We start from the raw sequence: 14,932 nt of genomic DNA, 5'->3' as shown, positions 1-14,932 counted from the left end.
CTTAAGTAACAGCCAACATGTGATTGACCAGCAGTTTCTGATTTTTTGACCTAGCAGTGCAAATGTGTGCGTGTGTCATTATGATGATGATGACGACGATGATAATTCGTTATTTTTTATAACTGCTGGCAAATAATAATAATCAGATAATATTATGATACATTATTTTTATGATCGCTGACAAATAATAATGAGCAGATAATATCCTATTCTTAATTTGCATAAACGGTTTCACTAAAATAAATACAATACATAAAACACGGAAGTACATTAAAAAAATTAATTCAGTTTATTCCAAAATTCATCCCACATCGATTGCCCTCACAACGTCTGGGGATGTAATTGTATGAACTGATATAATACCGCTATCTAGTGGACATGATAGAACATTGCCTCTCAAAAGGCTTGGTAATCAATAGTCGATATCTAAGTTCGACAAAGCAAAGCATCAACTAGTGATGCCTAAGTTGCCATGCTGAGCGAGTGAAACATGGACGCTTTCGACTTGTTTCGGAAGCTTGGAGCAGGGGCGAAATTTGACTTTAAAAGGTTTGGGAAAGATGCCGAAAGGTTTAAGGTAAGAGTGGGGCAGTTATTTACGTGTGTGGTACTGTATGTTTTCTTTCAAAAGTTGTTTTAAAAATGTGTTATTTGTGTTGCGTTGCAGAAAAGAAATCGATGTAGTTAGCTATTTGGCTAACAACATGCGTAGCTGTCTCCATGCTGGAAGTTTGATTATCCAGAGCAGTTACATAGTTTACGTTTTTTCATACTTGCCACTTTTACAACTAGAAGTTTACAAATTTCGTTTCAATCAATTGCCCTATTTTGGTCAACCACACCCTTTACTGATTGACTAGCCAGGTTACTTAACCACTGTATGATGCCGGCACCTAATTTGAATGGGAAGTAGCTACATATCTCTGTTATAGTGAGATCTGGCTCCGAGGTCTTTGTTCGGTGTACATGCAGTTTAGTTTTCGTATCATTGTAATAAGTCGGTTTTCGGTTTTATTTTTATTTTAGGTGTTGAGACCTCAGAGTAAGAACGGAGGAGGCTCTGGTGATCCCCTGGCAGAAATTGACTACTTCGGCACAGGGAAACAGGAGGACAGGTTTCAACTCAGCAGAGATACCAGGGAGAGCGAGGAAGAGATTTCTGATGCTGAGGAAGAACAGACCTGTCACACTGGCAAAAGGAAAAGAGTAGTGGAGGGGAAATCGTTGAAGAGAAAGAAAAATAAAAGTGGGAAAAATCAAACACAAGGTATGCACAGTCCCCCTCAGCTCATGTATTTTCTTTCTTTCAGGGGTGTTTGGGAAAGAACATGAATACTGCTTCATTTTAGAGAAGGCATCCCTGATTCATTATCTCATTTTGTCATTGGGAATCTAGACGCCAGTGCCCTGGAGGTTGGTGCCCAGCAGGACGATGCGGCTGGTGAGGGAGTGCGATGGATGTCTTCCCTGGAGAAAAAGGCAGAAGGGCCAGCGAATGAGGGCAAGGGCAAGCCGTCCCAGAAAAGGCTGAAGCACCTTCACCAGGAGAAGGTATGCAGGCCTGTACAACTCAGCAGGCCTCCTGTGTACTGTGAGGTCTGCAGTCCTCAGTCTGCTCTTCTCAGTCTGTGGTTCTCACTCTGTGGTTCTCAGTCTGCGGTACTTAGTCTACAGTACACAGTCTGCAGTACTCGGTTTGCGGTTCTCAGTCTGTGGTTCTCAGTCTCCCTCCTCAGCTTTGAGTGCCATTCCACTGGAGTGCTCATCACAGCTGTGACATCATCAGGGAATTGGCGTTGATAAGGATTTGAATATTCAACACAGTAATCCTCTTCAGGCTTTCTAGGAATACTACTATGAAAATTCAGACATGCAGCAATTGTTTTGATTTGGTCATTTTATGATAAAAAAGGAGCATGTGCATAGATGCACATCACTTTGCATAATCTCTGCTTGATGCCTACATCTATGTCTAATGTAGACATTGCTGTAAATCTCTCTCGATATGATATCAGCTGAATGCCTAAATGCAATGTAACTTACTGCATTGTATCTTGCAGTTATCCTTGTAGTTTTGTGTAAATATGTTTTGGGGTCCCAGCATTCAATTTAAACACCTTCCTCCTACTCCAGATCAATCGTATGAGGCATCAGAACCGGATCAATGTCCACGGCACGGACATCCCCGACCCGGTCTCAACCTTCGAGGAGCTCCAGGAGGAGTACCAGCTGGACCCGCGGATCATCCAGAACATCCGAGCAGCTGGGTTCCAGACCCCTACGCCCATCCAGATGCAGGCCATTCCCCTCATGCTGCATGTGAGTCTTCCAGCCTGGTCCCGCCTTCCCGCTCCCTCCACCGCTTCCGCCCTACACGGGAGACATGGCCTGGGTTGCAGGTTCGATTCCCAGGGGGGCATTGCCACTGCACCCTTAGGTCGCTCTGGGTGACAGCTTCTGTTCATTTGCGTTTCAGCGGCGGGAGATTCTGGCGTGCGCACCCACAGGCTCGGGGAAGACCATAGCCTTCTGCCTGCCCCTTCTCGCCCACCTGAAGAAGCCCGTCAACAAGGGCTTCCGAGCCCTCATCATCTCCCCCACCAGAGAGCTCGCCAGCCAGGTAAGGGTCTGCTGTGCTGTCACTCACTGCAAAGCTCTGCCTCCTGAGCTCTGAGGACAAAGTATGACACAAATGTGTACAACAGGTGGAGACCAACATGTCATCCGTGAAGCATTGATTTGAGACTCTTATCTCAAATTGTGAGAGAGGATTCTGCTTCGAAAAAACATGCAGTTACAAAATGTTTATCAGTATTAATGAAGTGATATATTTATATTTTTGAATTTAGCAGCCGAATCTTATCTAACTCTTGCTGTGCTATGATGCTCCAGTTACAATAATATGTACATAAGTATGTGTCATACACATTAACAAGCAGTCTCTGACACATACCTAAGGAGCATTCACAGTAGACTTGTTAAATTGGACTGGGTTTTGCTGATATTGATGAATGAATATGCGGATGTAAACCCAACATGCCTTGCACTGCATTACGGTGGTTAAAGTTCTCATAATTAAGCATCTCAGTGCATGAATCTCCTTTGTATATAATGGGATGTATTTTTTAGACTCATCGGGAATTGCTGAAGTTGTCGGAGGGCGTGGGATTCAGAGTACATATTATAGACAAAGGCTCTGACGCTGCCAAAAAATTTGGACCCAAGTCTGCCAAGAAATTCGGTAAGCTGAGAGGACGATATGTCATAATTCGGGAAGGACTTTTTACTAAATGGTGCAGAGTTACATCAGCGTGGATGATTAATTTGGTCTATTCCTTGCTTTTTATTGTCCAGATATCCTGGTGACCACTCCTAACAGGTTGATATACCTGCTGAAGCAAGATCCTCCTGCTGTGGACCTGAGCAGGTAAGGGTACTGAGAGACAGGCAGCACTCTTAGAGCTAAAACATACAGTGGTCTATTTGATATGTGTTATGAAGAGAATCCACATTGATATCTGTACCCTGTACAACAGATTAAACAATTTAAGTGACTTTTTAAAATTTAACTTACTTTTCAGAAATGTTAAAGCTGAAATGCACTGTAAAATGTCTTACGTTAACTCTGATAGAGAGCATTATGCTCTGAATAAACACTGATTTTTATAGTGTAGCGGCAGAAAACAGTTCTGTGATACAGGCCTTTATAAAGCTTCACATCTTAAATCTATACCATCTGTACAGAACCCTATATTTTAAAGCTGTGGACTCATGTTAGAGGTGACGTCACGGTGTAAGGGGGCAGGTTCAGAGGTCAGAGGTGAAATGTGGACAGCACTGTGGCCTCGTGTCAGAGCTGGTGTGATGTCACTGTGGCGCAGCGTGGAGTGGCTGGTGGTGGACGAGTCAGACAAGCTGTTTGAGGACGGCAAGAAGGGTTTCCGGGACCAGCTGGCCACCATCTTCCTGGCCTGCTCCTCCCCCCACGTCCGCCGGGCCCTCTTCAGCGCCACCTTCGCCCTGGACGTGGAGCAGTGGTGCCGCCTCAACCTGGACAACCTGGTCTCCATCAACATTGGACAGAGGTAAGCTGACCAGATAATACGGGTCATATGGTGGGTGGTTGGTGTTGTAGCCTTCGATTCAACCTGAAATTAACTATGTCTCTCTAGCACCTGTAGTAGTTGTTGTTGTTTTTTTTTTCTTTTTTTTTTCTTCTCACTAATTGGATATTAGGCTGCTCTGGCAGTGGAAGATGCACATAGTCATTAAGTGGCTAATTGAGGTGGTTATGTACTACGATAGGATATTGAATGCTCAACAGCAGGAGAGTATATTGGCTCCTTGCAGCAGGGTGCTGTCATTTCACTTCACTGTTTAACCTGATCCTTAAAGATGCAGAGACCTTGCCCACAGTGTTAAAGCAGTGACAACCCACTGTTACTGTGTGTACTGTGCCTCATGAGATTCACCATTCTATTTCTTCACCGTAATTTTGTAACTATCAATTTTCTATGTCACTCCACAACAATTATGAAAAGAATACTTCTCTGATGCAACATTTTGCAACGGATTTGTTTTGTTTTATTATCTGGTAATATTGAACAAGTCTATAACACTTACATGCTCACTATTTCCCAGTCCGTCTCTGTCCATGGACTTAAATAAGCTGTTTTCTTAATACGTTAGCTGCTTTCCTGTTAGGCATGCAGAAATGAATCTGACCTTGGATTGTTTTCATGACTACCACCTTCTGTGGTGGAGTTCTTCATGATTCACTTCAGCCCTGTACTGACCCCTGCTGGTTATAATGGTGGCTGAGGTGGCCTGAAAGGGAGCCTGTACTTAACCCTCTCTCTTTTTTCTTTCTCTCTCACTCTCTCTCTATCTCACCCTCTCCCCAACTCCCTCTCTCCCTCCCCCTCTCTCTTCTCGCTCAGGAACACTGCGGCCGACACCGTGGAGCAGGAGCTCCTGTTTGTGGGCACGGAGAACGGGAAGCTTCTGGCCATGAGGGACCTGATCAAAAAGGTAGATTTCTGTTCACCTCAGGGCTGTGGGTTTGGTGTGTGTTTTGTGTGTGTTTGTGTAAGAGACTCGTGCTTTGTTTTGGTTCTAGGTTGGCATTGTTGCTAATATAATGCAGGCAGATAGATTTATATTTTCTTACAGGCTGCATTGGCTAAATGACTGTGAGGTAACGGTAATGTCTGGTCTCTGCTAAATGACTGTGAGGTAATGGTAATGCCTGGTCTCTGCTAAATGACTGTATAGTAACGGTAATGTCTGGGCTCTGCTAAATGACTGTGAGGTAATGGTAATGCCTGGTCTCTGATAAATGACTGTATAGTAACGGTAATGCCTGGTCTCTGATAAATGACTGTATAGTAACGGTAATGTCTGGTCTCTGATAAATGACTGTATAGTAACGGTAATGTCTGGTCTCTGATAAATGACTGTATAGTAACGGTAATGTCTGGTCTCTGATAAATGACTGTATAGTAACGGTAATGTCTGGTCTCTGATAAATGACTGTATAATAATGGTAATGCCTGGTCTCTGATAAATGACTGTATAGTAACGGTAGTGTCTGGTCTCCGATAAATGACTGTATAGTAACGGTAATGTCTGGTCTCTGATAAATGACTGTATAGTAACGGTAATGCCTGGTCTCTGCTAAATGACTGTATAATAATGGTAATGCCTGGTCTCTGATAAATGACTGTATAGTAACGGTAGTGTCTGGTCTCCGATAAATGACTGTATAGTAACGGTAATGTCTGGTCTCTGATAAATGACTGTATAGTAACGGTAATGCCTGGTCTCTGCTAAATGACTGTATAGTAACGGTAATGTCTGGTCTCTGATAAATGACTGTATAGTAACGGTAATGTCTGGTCTCTGATAAATGACTGTATAGTAATGGTAATGTCTGGTCTCTGATAAATGACTGTATAGTAACGGTAATGTCTGGTCTCTGATAAATGACTGTATAGTAACGGTAATGTCTGGTCTCTGATAAATGACTGTATAGTAACGGTAATGTCTGGTCTCTGATAAATGACTGTATAGTAACGGTAATGTCTGGTCTCTAATAAATGACTGTATAGTAACGGTAATGTCTGGTCTCTGATAAATGACTGTATAGTAACGGTAATGTCTGGTCTCTGATAAATGACTGTATAATAATGGTAATGTCTGGTCTCTGATAAATGACTGTGAGGTAATGGTAATGCCTGGTCTCTGATAAATGACTGTATAGTAACGGTAATGTCTGGTCTCTGATAAATGACTGTATAGTAACGGTAATGTCTGGTCTCTGATAAATGACTGTATAGTAACGGTAATGTCTGGTCTCTGATAAATGACTGTATAATAATGGTAATGTCTGGTCTCTGATAAATGACTGTATAGTAACGGTAATGTCTGGTCTCTAATAAATGACTGTATAGTAACGGTAATGTCTGGTCTCTGATAAATGACTGTATAATAATGGTAATGTCTGGTCTCTGATAAATGACTGTATAGTAACGGTAATGTCTGGTCTCTGCTAAATGACTGTATAGTAACGGTAATGTCTGGTCTCTGCTAAATGACTGTATAGTAACGGTAATGTCTGGTCTCTGATAAATGACTGTATAGTAATGGTAATGTCTGGTCTCTGATAAATGACTGTATAGTAACGGTAATGTCTGGTCTCTGATAAATGACTGTATAGTAACGGTAATGTCCTCTACGCAGGGTTTCCTGCCTCCTGTGCTGGTGTTTGTGCAGTCCATTGACCGCGCCCGAGAGCTGTTCCACGAGCTGGTGTACGAGGGCATCAACGTGGACGTCATACACGCGGACCGTACCCAGCAGCAGGTACCTGCTGGTACCCCCCGCTCCCTCACGCTGGGCATTCGCTCTGTGCCCGCTACAGGGACGGGCACTTACTGTATGCAGTGTACTGCAGAAACTATACAGTTTTGAATATTATTTCTTTCTTTACTTGCACTGCATGGATTACTAATGCAGTTATCAAAAAGATGCCAGTTGTAGGATTTTAGTCGAGTGTATCGCGGCAAGGTTTGGCTTCAGAAAGTTCAGGAAAAGAGCTGAAATTGAATTCATGAAATTTAAAAATGGCAAAAACGTTCTCATGGAAATTCTCAATGAATGTATTTCATTTCATTTGACTTTGTGAATTGACTGAATGGAAATGTAATGGAGCCCAACCTCGATGGCTGTTCCCCGCAGAGGGACAATGTGGTGAGCAGCTTCCGCTCCGGGAAGATCTGGGTGCTGATCTGCACGGCCCTGCTCGCCCGAGGGATCGACTTCAAAGGGGTCAACCTGGTCATCAACTACGACTTCCCCACCAGTGCTGTGGAGTACATTCACCGCATCGGTACGTGAGCAGAGCCTTCCATGCATTTTTTTGTATTTATTCCCTTTATTTGTAAGGGATAATGTTGGAAGTCAGCAGATCAGCAGTTGCGTCAATACGGCATAATAGATATTGCTACACGGTCCCTGTAGTACTTCACATCCTTAGTTTCAAAATTCCAAATGGCAAAATATTTAAAACGTTGTTCATAAAAATGAACATAAATGGTCGAGTGCCCTTTGTGGTTCGCTAGCGTGCTGTGGGCGTGAACGGTGACTTTAGCGCCCCCGTGTGTAAGCGTGTTCTCTTTCCCTTCGTCCCGCAGGGAGGACGGGGAGGGCGGGGCACAAGGGAAAGGCCCTGACGTTCTTCACCGAGGACGACAAACCGCTGCTGCGCAGGTACCGCGGGTGGAGGCAGGGGTCGCAGCGCGGTCGCGCTGTACGAACGGAAGCTGACCGCTCGCATGCCCACCATCGTAAAAGTCTCAAACGCTTGGTTCCTTTCGCTAAAGTTCCACTGCCTTTTTCTTCGTGCCTCGTGATATGTTCGTAAAACTGTGTGCGTAACAAATGAACTAACGGACATATGCATGCTGTCCCTGGTGGAACTTAGTTACGAAAGATTTTGAAATGGTGCACATTAGTTACCATGTACATTTGTCCAAAATTGCACAATGACTGTTCCTGTTGGTAATGGTTATGTTTGCCTCTTATATGTTCATTAAAACTATTTGCAGTATACAATATACACAGGAAAAATATGTTTTTGGAAAAACAAAGGTCTTGGCAGTTCATGCAGTTTTTTAATATTTATTTTACAGCATTGCCAACGTCATTAAGCAGGCTGGCTGCCCAGTCCCTGACTACATGATAGGCTTCAAGAAAATTCACAGGTGAGATTCGCAGCACTATCCTGACATCCTTTTACATACACTCTGCTCCCCTGCACGTCTACCATCAGATCTGTGTCATTCTGTGCCAAATAAACCAGGGCTCTTACCCTTTGATTTTGCTAGAAAATTGTATCTGGGAAAAGAGTTATTAAAGGCCATTATTATCTTTAATTTTGTTTGACCTGTGGCCTAGTCAAAGGGGAAATTAAAAATGTAAAAATGTTTTGACTCAAGTTAGTTGCTGCAATCATGTGTAGCACCTTGATTGTTCTGCCGTCTTAAGAAATAAAACCCAGGAACTCCTTGCTATTTCTGGGTTGCCAGACAAGGGTAAGTGGTAATAATTCCTCTCCCCCCCTTTCAGGCCAACCTTACTGAATGCAGGTTCTAATATGTAGTAAATGTGGGTTTTGAAGTGTTGCTGCTGTATATGTGATACTTGTATGATGTCACTGCAGCAAAGTGAAGAGGCAGCTGCAGAAAAAGCCGCCCAGGAGGACCACCATCCGCACCACGCCCCGCTTCCTCCTGAAGAAGGGTCACGGCAAGAGCAAAAGGTGGGGTCTTCCCCCACAGATATTTATGTGCCTTCTCCAGTACTTAACCATTGCCAGGCGACAAAATGAATAGGTGTTTGTGCGACTGCAGAGGTAGAAGTAATCATTGTGCGTTTGGTTTCTCCCCAGGAATAAAGCAAAGACTGCAAAACCGTCCGAAGGCGGACAGGCGAGCACTGAGAACACCGCAGACTGAGGGACCGGAACTGCGAGAGACGACGGGAGAACGGAAGGATGTGCGGATCAAAGAGTGTTAATGATGCGATTGACTGGGACTAGGGCTGCATTTCAATGTTCCAGAAAGTTTGGCCTTGGCCACCAGACTCATCTTGGCTTTGTCAAGCCTTTTTATTTTATTTTTTAAAAATCCCATAAATCAATAAATTGCTCCCTGTGTTATGATTCCTTATCTCATTTTGTGTTTCGAAAATAGAGCCATATAGAAGGTTCTCTGGAAATTGTGGCACCTCCACAGGCCAGTGCCTCTGTAAGTTTGCTTGTGTGTTTGTGTGTGTGTGTGCCGCCAGATCAGGTTGTTTAAGGTGGTTTAAAACTGCCATTCTGTATGAGGTTCTCTAATGTATACATGGTTCTGTTGTACAGTCATCTGTATTGATTGTTTATTTTAAAATTGTATTTGTTGGGGACCAATACATTTTGGGAACTGGTGCATTAAAGAATATCTAGCCAAAAAAATCGATATTATGTGAATCTGAAGCCTCCAGGTACATGTACGAACAAAAAAGTGGTATTATCTATAAAGAGATTGTAAAGACACTGGATACAAAATACCACAACAAAAACACCTTTTGTCCATTATGTTCATTTACCTACTCTCAGTTAGCATTTTAATTTTCGTAATTATGTTCTTCAATTGTATTATTTTCCTGTTATCTTTTGAGTGCCAGGTTCATAGTAACGTGGAATCAGCGCAAATTTAGGTTAACTTATCGGATCAATGGGAATTTTATGGCTATAATGGTATACAAATTTTAATTTTGGGCGTGTGTGTGTTCCTGTCAAAAATGTGATTAGTTCTGGTCATAGACGGCGCTGACCTTCACCGGAGTCATGTGGAAAAGTAGTAAGTCGTAAGTGGGCCCGCTGAGCACGTGATAGGGCATTTCGCGGAAGGCCGATATTTCATTGGCTTAGATTAATTAGGGCGGTGTTTGGCATAGTTGCCTATCAGCTAATGCTGGCTGGTATGCGTCATTCAGGGCAAAAGGCTTCACTGGTTCTTTTCAGTTGTTTTGAAAATGGCTCTGCGACCAGGAACTGGTGGAGCCGGCAGGTAGCTAGTTGCATCATTCTTATAACTAACCGATTCGTTGTCTGTCATCAGTTGTACGGGTTGAAATGTCCTTTTTCATTTTGTTTACAGTTAGTCTACTGAAAGTCTTTTGAAATCGGTTGATAGCTAGCTCGCTCACAGAAACAGCCTGATCCAACAAGTTTCACTCGCTAACGTTAGCCTAGCTAGTTAGCTATTTGGCTTGACTTGCGGGTTAAAACTAACGATCGATTAAACACAACTTAACATTTCGTTAACTGAGTTAATTATTCCACGTATACACGTGGTTTACAGTGACCAAGCTCACCAGCGTCTTCATTATATCAGCGCATTTACGAGGACTGTGACATGACTGATTGCATACCTGTGTAGCAAGCTAGCTAGCCAGTCTAGCACGGCTAGCTTATGTCAGCTATCAAAAAAAAAAATAATGTGACAGTTTGGCAGTAGCTAGCTAGATAGCTGGCTAACAATAACTGTGACATTATACCAATCTTTTCACGCATAGCAAGTCATTTTCGTTTACATTCACGTTGCCGATGCTGTTAGCAACGCTAACTAGCTGGCTAGATATCTACGTAGCTAGCTAACTGCAAACTTCGTATTATTAGCTGGCTATCTAGGTTAAAGAGTAAGTGAACGTGGGTCCTCAGGTATTCGCCCCGGTGGCAGTCGCGCACTACTGGTCTTAGAACGTATTAGAAGTATAACAAGTTAAAGCTATTAATTAGTTAGGCTAGCATTCTACTTTTAAGAGTAGCACCAGCACCAGCACTAGAATGTCAGTAGTTTCACATGTGTATCTTTTTAATGGTGACGTGTTGCTTCATACGAGGTATGCCAGATTATATTTGAATACGGGTACCGCTATTAAACATAGTAGTTAGCTAACATTCATTAAAATACATCTGGGAAAAGCAAGGATGGTGGAGGTATTGGTTATATTTGGCGATTAGAACGCAGGTCCTCGCACTTGTTTTTGAACTATTCTCTGTAAAGTCCCTTGTGGCTGATAAGGCTCGTATCAGTAGGGGATGGGAGCTAGCCTACTTGTCTCATGTATCAGTTTCCTCTGATCACTCTGCTGATACTTTAACACTAGATCATCAAAGAAGCACTGTGCACCTTCGCATGATGAATTGGCTCTAATAGCATTGTGCACCTTCGCATGATGAATGAGCTCTAATTAATGTGCATTTCATTAGTAACACCATGGTCTTGGTCGGGAGTATTGTGGTCTCAGCTCTTAGTCAGATTGTTGATGACGGTTAGGCTTAATCTCAAGCGGGCCCTATTTATTCTTGTAACCTACTTCATGATCTGAGAGGTAGCATTCATTGAAACAACCAACTGACTGTTTCCAGAGAGATTAGTCAAGTTACTCATTCCCACAACAGCATGTTTGGAAGTGTAAGGGGACTTACATGAACCCTTGGCTAGTGATGCAGTGTTAATTTGTGGTCACATACCTGTTGTGATGAGTCTTGTGGCATGGTCTTCTTCCTTTTATTGTGATAACTCTTCTGTACTGCGCACAGCGTTATAAAGTAGCCTAATAACAGACTTCTGTCATACAGATGTATTCTCAAATCAAGTTTCAATTGAACCAGTGTGTTGACTTAAGCTTCCTAGTGTTTGTCCTGTCTTGACTTGGGATAAACAGGTATTTTTGCCTCTTATAGGAGCTGCCTGAGCAGCTGTTTATGGCTGTATATATCTAGGTAATATTGTTCTGAGTGACTGGCCATGTTGCAGAAGGCATTCGTGTCTGTGAGTGTGAATTTCCTTTTGCAGGTTTGTAAGGTTACCTCTCGCACACAGTATCTTGCAGTAATTTCATGTTCAGTTGTTCTGACGTTTTGGTCAAAAGACCTTCATCAAAGCATTGCTGGAGTGGAACAAACACCCATATACACATAGAATCTCAGGTGAAAACAATCAGAGCCACAATTGTTACAAACTATATACAACTTTGTTGCTGCTCTGATTGTTTTCACATGAGATTCTATGTGTATAGGGATGCTATTTGTTGCACACCAGCAACGCTTTGATGATGGTCCTTTTACGCACTCATAACCTTCTCTTAGATTATTTTAGTGACCGTTCTCCCCTCCCAAAGCAATTTTTTCTTATTCAGTTTTATCTGTAGTCTGCACCTTTTTTTGTTTGCTTTGTTTCATTTGTTTATAATTTAATTTTGCTTATACATTTAGCATATTCCTGATCTGCTGCATTTCAGAATCAACACAAGTTCAGTAATTAAAGTGGACAAAATCTTAACTAATATCCCAGTGCAATTACGTTGCTTAAACGTGGGAAGGACATGCAGTGTAAACAGTGCAGTGAGTCTAGTATGCTGGCCATGCAGCTCCTGTGAGTTCCATTTGCATTGGTATCATTTTCAGAGAACATGCAGCATGCTAAATAATTTAGAGACCTTTGGAGAAGGCTGAACCTCATCAATGTTTCATGCTGAGATCCTCTGTTTACCTGTGTTTGAGTAATGAGTGTGCTTTTATGTCGCCTTAGAAAACCTCAAGGAAGGCATTTATTTTCAGTTGGCTAGGAGCAAACTGCGCGGACGCAATTATTTGAAATTCCCACTTGCCTGGCCCAGCAGCGGCGGCTCTCGTTATCTGGCGGTTTTGTACCGCGGCACACGCTGAAGCTTTCGGCGAAGGCCAGTAGTACAGCCTGCTTCATCCTGTTTTACACGACTCTACCCTTCAGTCCCAGCTTTTACACTCGGGTACTGTGACTGCTTAGCGAGTGTCTGAAAGTGGACAGATGTATGGAAAATCCCCCACAAAATTATTAGAAAAAAACAAACAATCAGAGCTTAGAATACAATTTGCAACAACTCTGTCAATAGAAACTACTTCATGAAAGAGGAACATTGACCTTTGATGTCCAAAGCATGCTGCAAAACTTTAATCGTGCATGTCTTCTGTTAAGTGCAGAATACCTATCACTGTAGGACATGGTGTGTTTCCAGTTGTTAGCTGGATTTTTGGTAAATTGTGTTCTTCATGTCATGTGCAGTGAGCACTACTTCAATAAGGACTGCACAACCACCAGGTTTGCTACTGGACCACAACAGAACTTTACCAGATCATAAGAGGTGTGAAAAAGTTTTGTGATCAACAGATGGTAAATGATTAATGGTGGGTTGGCATTAACTGGCATTATGATGGCCTAATTCATAAGCTGCAGCTGAACTCATTGCATCACAAATGCACATGAGCATGAGCATTCATGCGATTATGTTTAGTACCTTGCAAAGAATGGCTGGGAAATTGCCTGGCATCAGTGTTGTGCAAAAAGTTTGCGTCTCCAAAAACGGGTGTTCTCCGTAACCGCAATACCACTTCGTTTTGTGGTTTAGTCTTGTGGGGTTTGGGACCTGCTTTGTGCTGTTGAGCTATGAAGCATTTACAGCACATCGATTTGGATGAGAAATTGGAAAGTCAGGGAAAAAGTGCATTAAAATTTTTCATCACACTGAAGCTGCTCTTAAAGGGTTCTAGCTTTCCTTTCGTATTTCTTTTCTGTGTTTGTTTTCATAACCTATGTCATACGACCTAATCTCCCAACATTTGAAACTGCCAAAGAGTTACAGGGGAAAGCATCTGTGATAGCTATTGTCAGCTATAGGTAGGAGGGTTCAGGTACTACAGGCCTCTGTAATGATGCAGGAGGGGAGTGTGGGCATTGCACAGTGTTCGTGTATGTTTCATCGGTGAAGGTCATTGCCGCCGTACCCTCTGAACGAGCATCGCTTCGGTTTGCGCGGTGGGGGGCGGAGCTCCGTCGGTACTGACTCATGTTCCCCTTCTCCCCCTCAGCTTCATGTACCCTGTGGGAGGGGGCCTGGGCTCGTCTCAAGGTGAGTCCCATTCTAGCTTTGAATGAATCCTCGCACTCGCACCCTTTTTTCTCTGACGTGTAAACCCCCCCCCCCCCCCCCGTGAAGTGATTTTCAGCATTCAAATGGCATACCAGAGGACATCCTTGAACGTGTCACTTCTCTAGGGAATATTGTGTTGAGATGACTGAGACGGTTTCTCTGCACGTGGACGAGGCTCATTAATTAATTAGCCAGCTAATTACTTAACGGGTCGGCACCTGTTTGGGCATTGCGGAAAATAACACAGAGTTTATAAATCTGTGAAACGGGCCCTCTGGGTTCCACTGGCCAGCTGTGATGAGCTATTATGCTGTCCTCCAGGTGTGGAGACCATTTGTCAAAGCAGCATACTGAAAATAGCAGACAGGTGATTAAGCAGCTAAATGAGACTGGCTACGCTATCAGCAGCAGTGGAAAAAGCCTTCCTGCTGCTGGAGCAGTCTCAAAACATTAGGCTGGCTGTTAGATGGGGCTAATATTTGGCATATTTATCAACATGTGGCTTCTTTTTTGGCCTCCCAAATAGCAAAATGCTATTTTTAGGGCTTAAAATAGCAAATTCTAATGGATGCCGGAGAAACTGATCTGTATATATATAATTCTGTCAGAGTTTACTTCGGATGTAGCATATCAATCGTGTAGTCCATGTTAACTTGTGTGCCAGAGTCACAGAAATGTGTAAGGTTTAGCATTAGCGTTAAAACCGCTAATGTTGTACCTTAAGTGTGTTGTAAGTCTCTTGTCTGATCATGATATGAGTGTGTGAGAGATACCTGTCACTCTGTTTTGTGTGAGATAGATACCTACTTCTCTGTTCTGTGTGTGAGAGATACCTGCTGCTCTGTTCTGTGTGGGAGAGATACTCTGCTGTCGTTCTTGGAGAGATACCTGTGCTCTGTTCTTGTGTGCA

The 14,932-nt window shown here is 43.0% G+C and overlaps 2 protein-coding genes across 3 annotated transcripts in view; both read left to right on the top strand.

Moving 5' to 3' along the window:
• The first annotated feature begins 418 nt into the window (after positions 1-418).
• Positions 419-9,220, top strand: ddx52 (DEAD (Asp-Glu-Ala-Asp) box polypeptide 52). Its single transcript, XM_064351346.1, has 15 exons — positions 419-577; positions 1,027-1,267; positions 1,397-1,551; positions 2,134-2,319; positions 2,477-2,620; positions 3,130-3,241; positions 3,355-3,427; positions 3,882-4,085; positions 4,941-5,031; positions 6,742-6,864; positions 7,240-7,390; positions 7,695-7,770; positions 8,193-8,264; positions 8,723-8,821; positions 8,951-9,220. The coding sequence occupies exons 1-15, from the start codon at positions 491-493 to the stop codon at positions 9,015-9,017; spliced, it is 1,881 nt and encodes a 626-aa protein (XP_064207416.1). The 5' UTR covers positions 419-490; the 3' UTR covers positions 9,018-9,220.
• Positions 9,221-9,370: 150 nt separating this feature from the next.
• Positions 9,371-14,932, top strand: part of synrg (synergin, gamma) — a 33,142-nt gene continuing 27,580 nt past the window's right edge. For both annotated transcript variants that reach the window (XM_064351345.1, XM_064351344.1), the window contains exons 1-2: positions 9,371-10,115; positions 13,961-14,001. In XM_064351345.1, the coding sequence (XP_064207415.1) occupies positions 10,081-10,115; positions 13,961-14,001 (76 nt within the window). In that variant the 5' untranslated portion in view covers positions 9,371-10,080. The remainder of the gene's footprint in view (positions 10,116-13,960; positions 14,002-14,932) is intronic.

The sequence above is a fragment of the Anguilla rostrata genome, chromosome 9 (assembly GCF_018555375.3).
Source record: "Anguilla rostrata isolate EN2019 chromosome 9, ASM1855537v3, whole genome shotgun sequence".
Lineage (NCBI taxonomy): Eukaryota > Metazoa > Chordata > Actinopteri > Anguilliformes > Anguillidae > Anguilla > Anguilla rostrata.
Note: the sequence above shows the minus strand (reverse complement) of the source record. Positions and strands in the feature narration are given on the sequence as shown.

Bases quoted from the DNA above. Each gene is read 5' to 3' on its own strand.
- ddx52 (XM_064351346.1), top strand. From the start codon at position 491: ATGGACGCTTTCGACTTGTTTCGGAAGCTTGGAGCAGGGGCGAAATTT. The intron at 3,428-3,881 runs GTAAGGGTACTG...ACTGTGGCGCAG, and splicing joins CCTGCTGTGGACCTGAGCAG to CGTGGAGTGGCTGGTGGTGG. The intron at 5,032-6,741 runs GTAGATTTCTGT...TCCTCTACGCAG, and splicing joins TGAGGGACCTGATCAAAAAG to GGTTTCCTGCCTCCTGTGCT.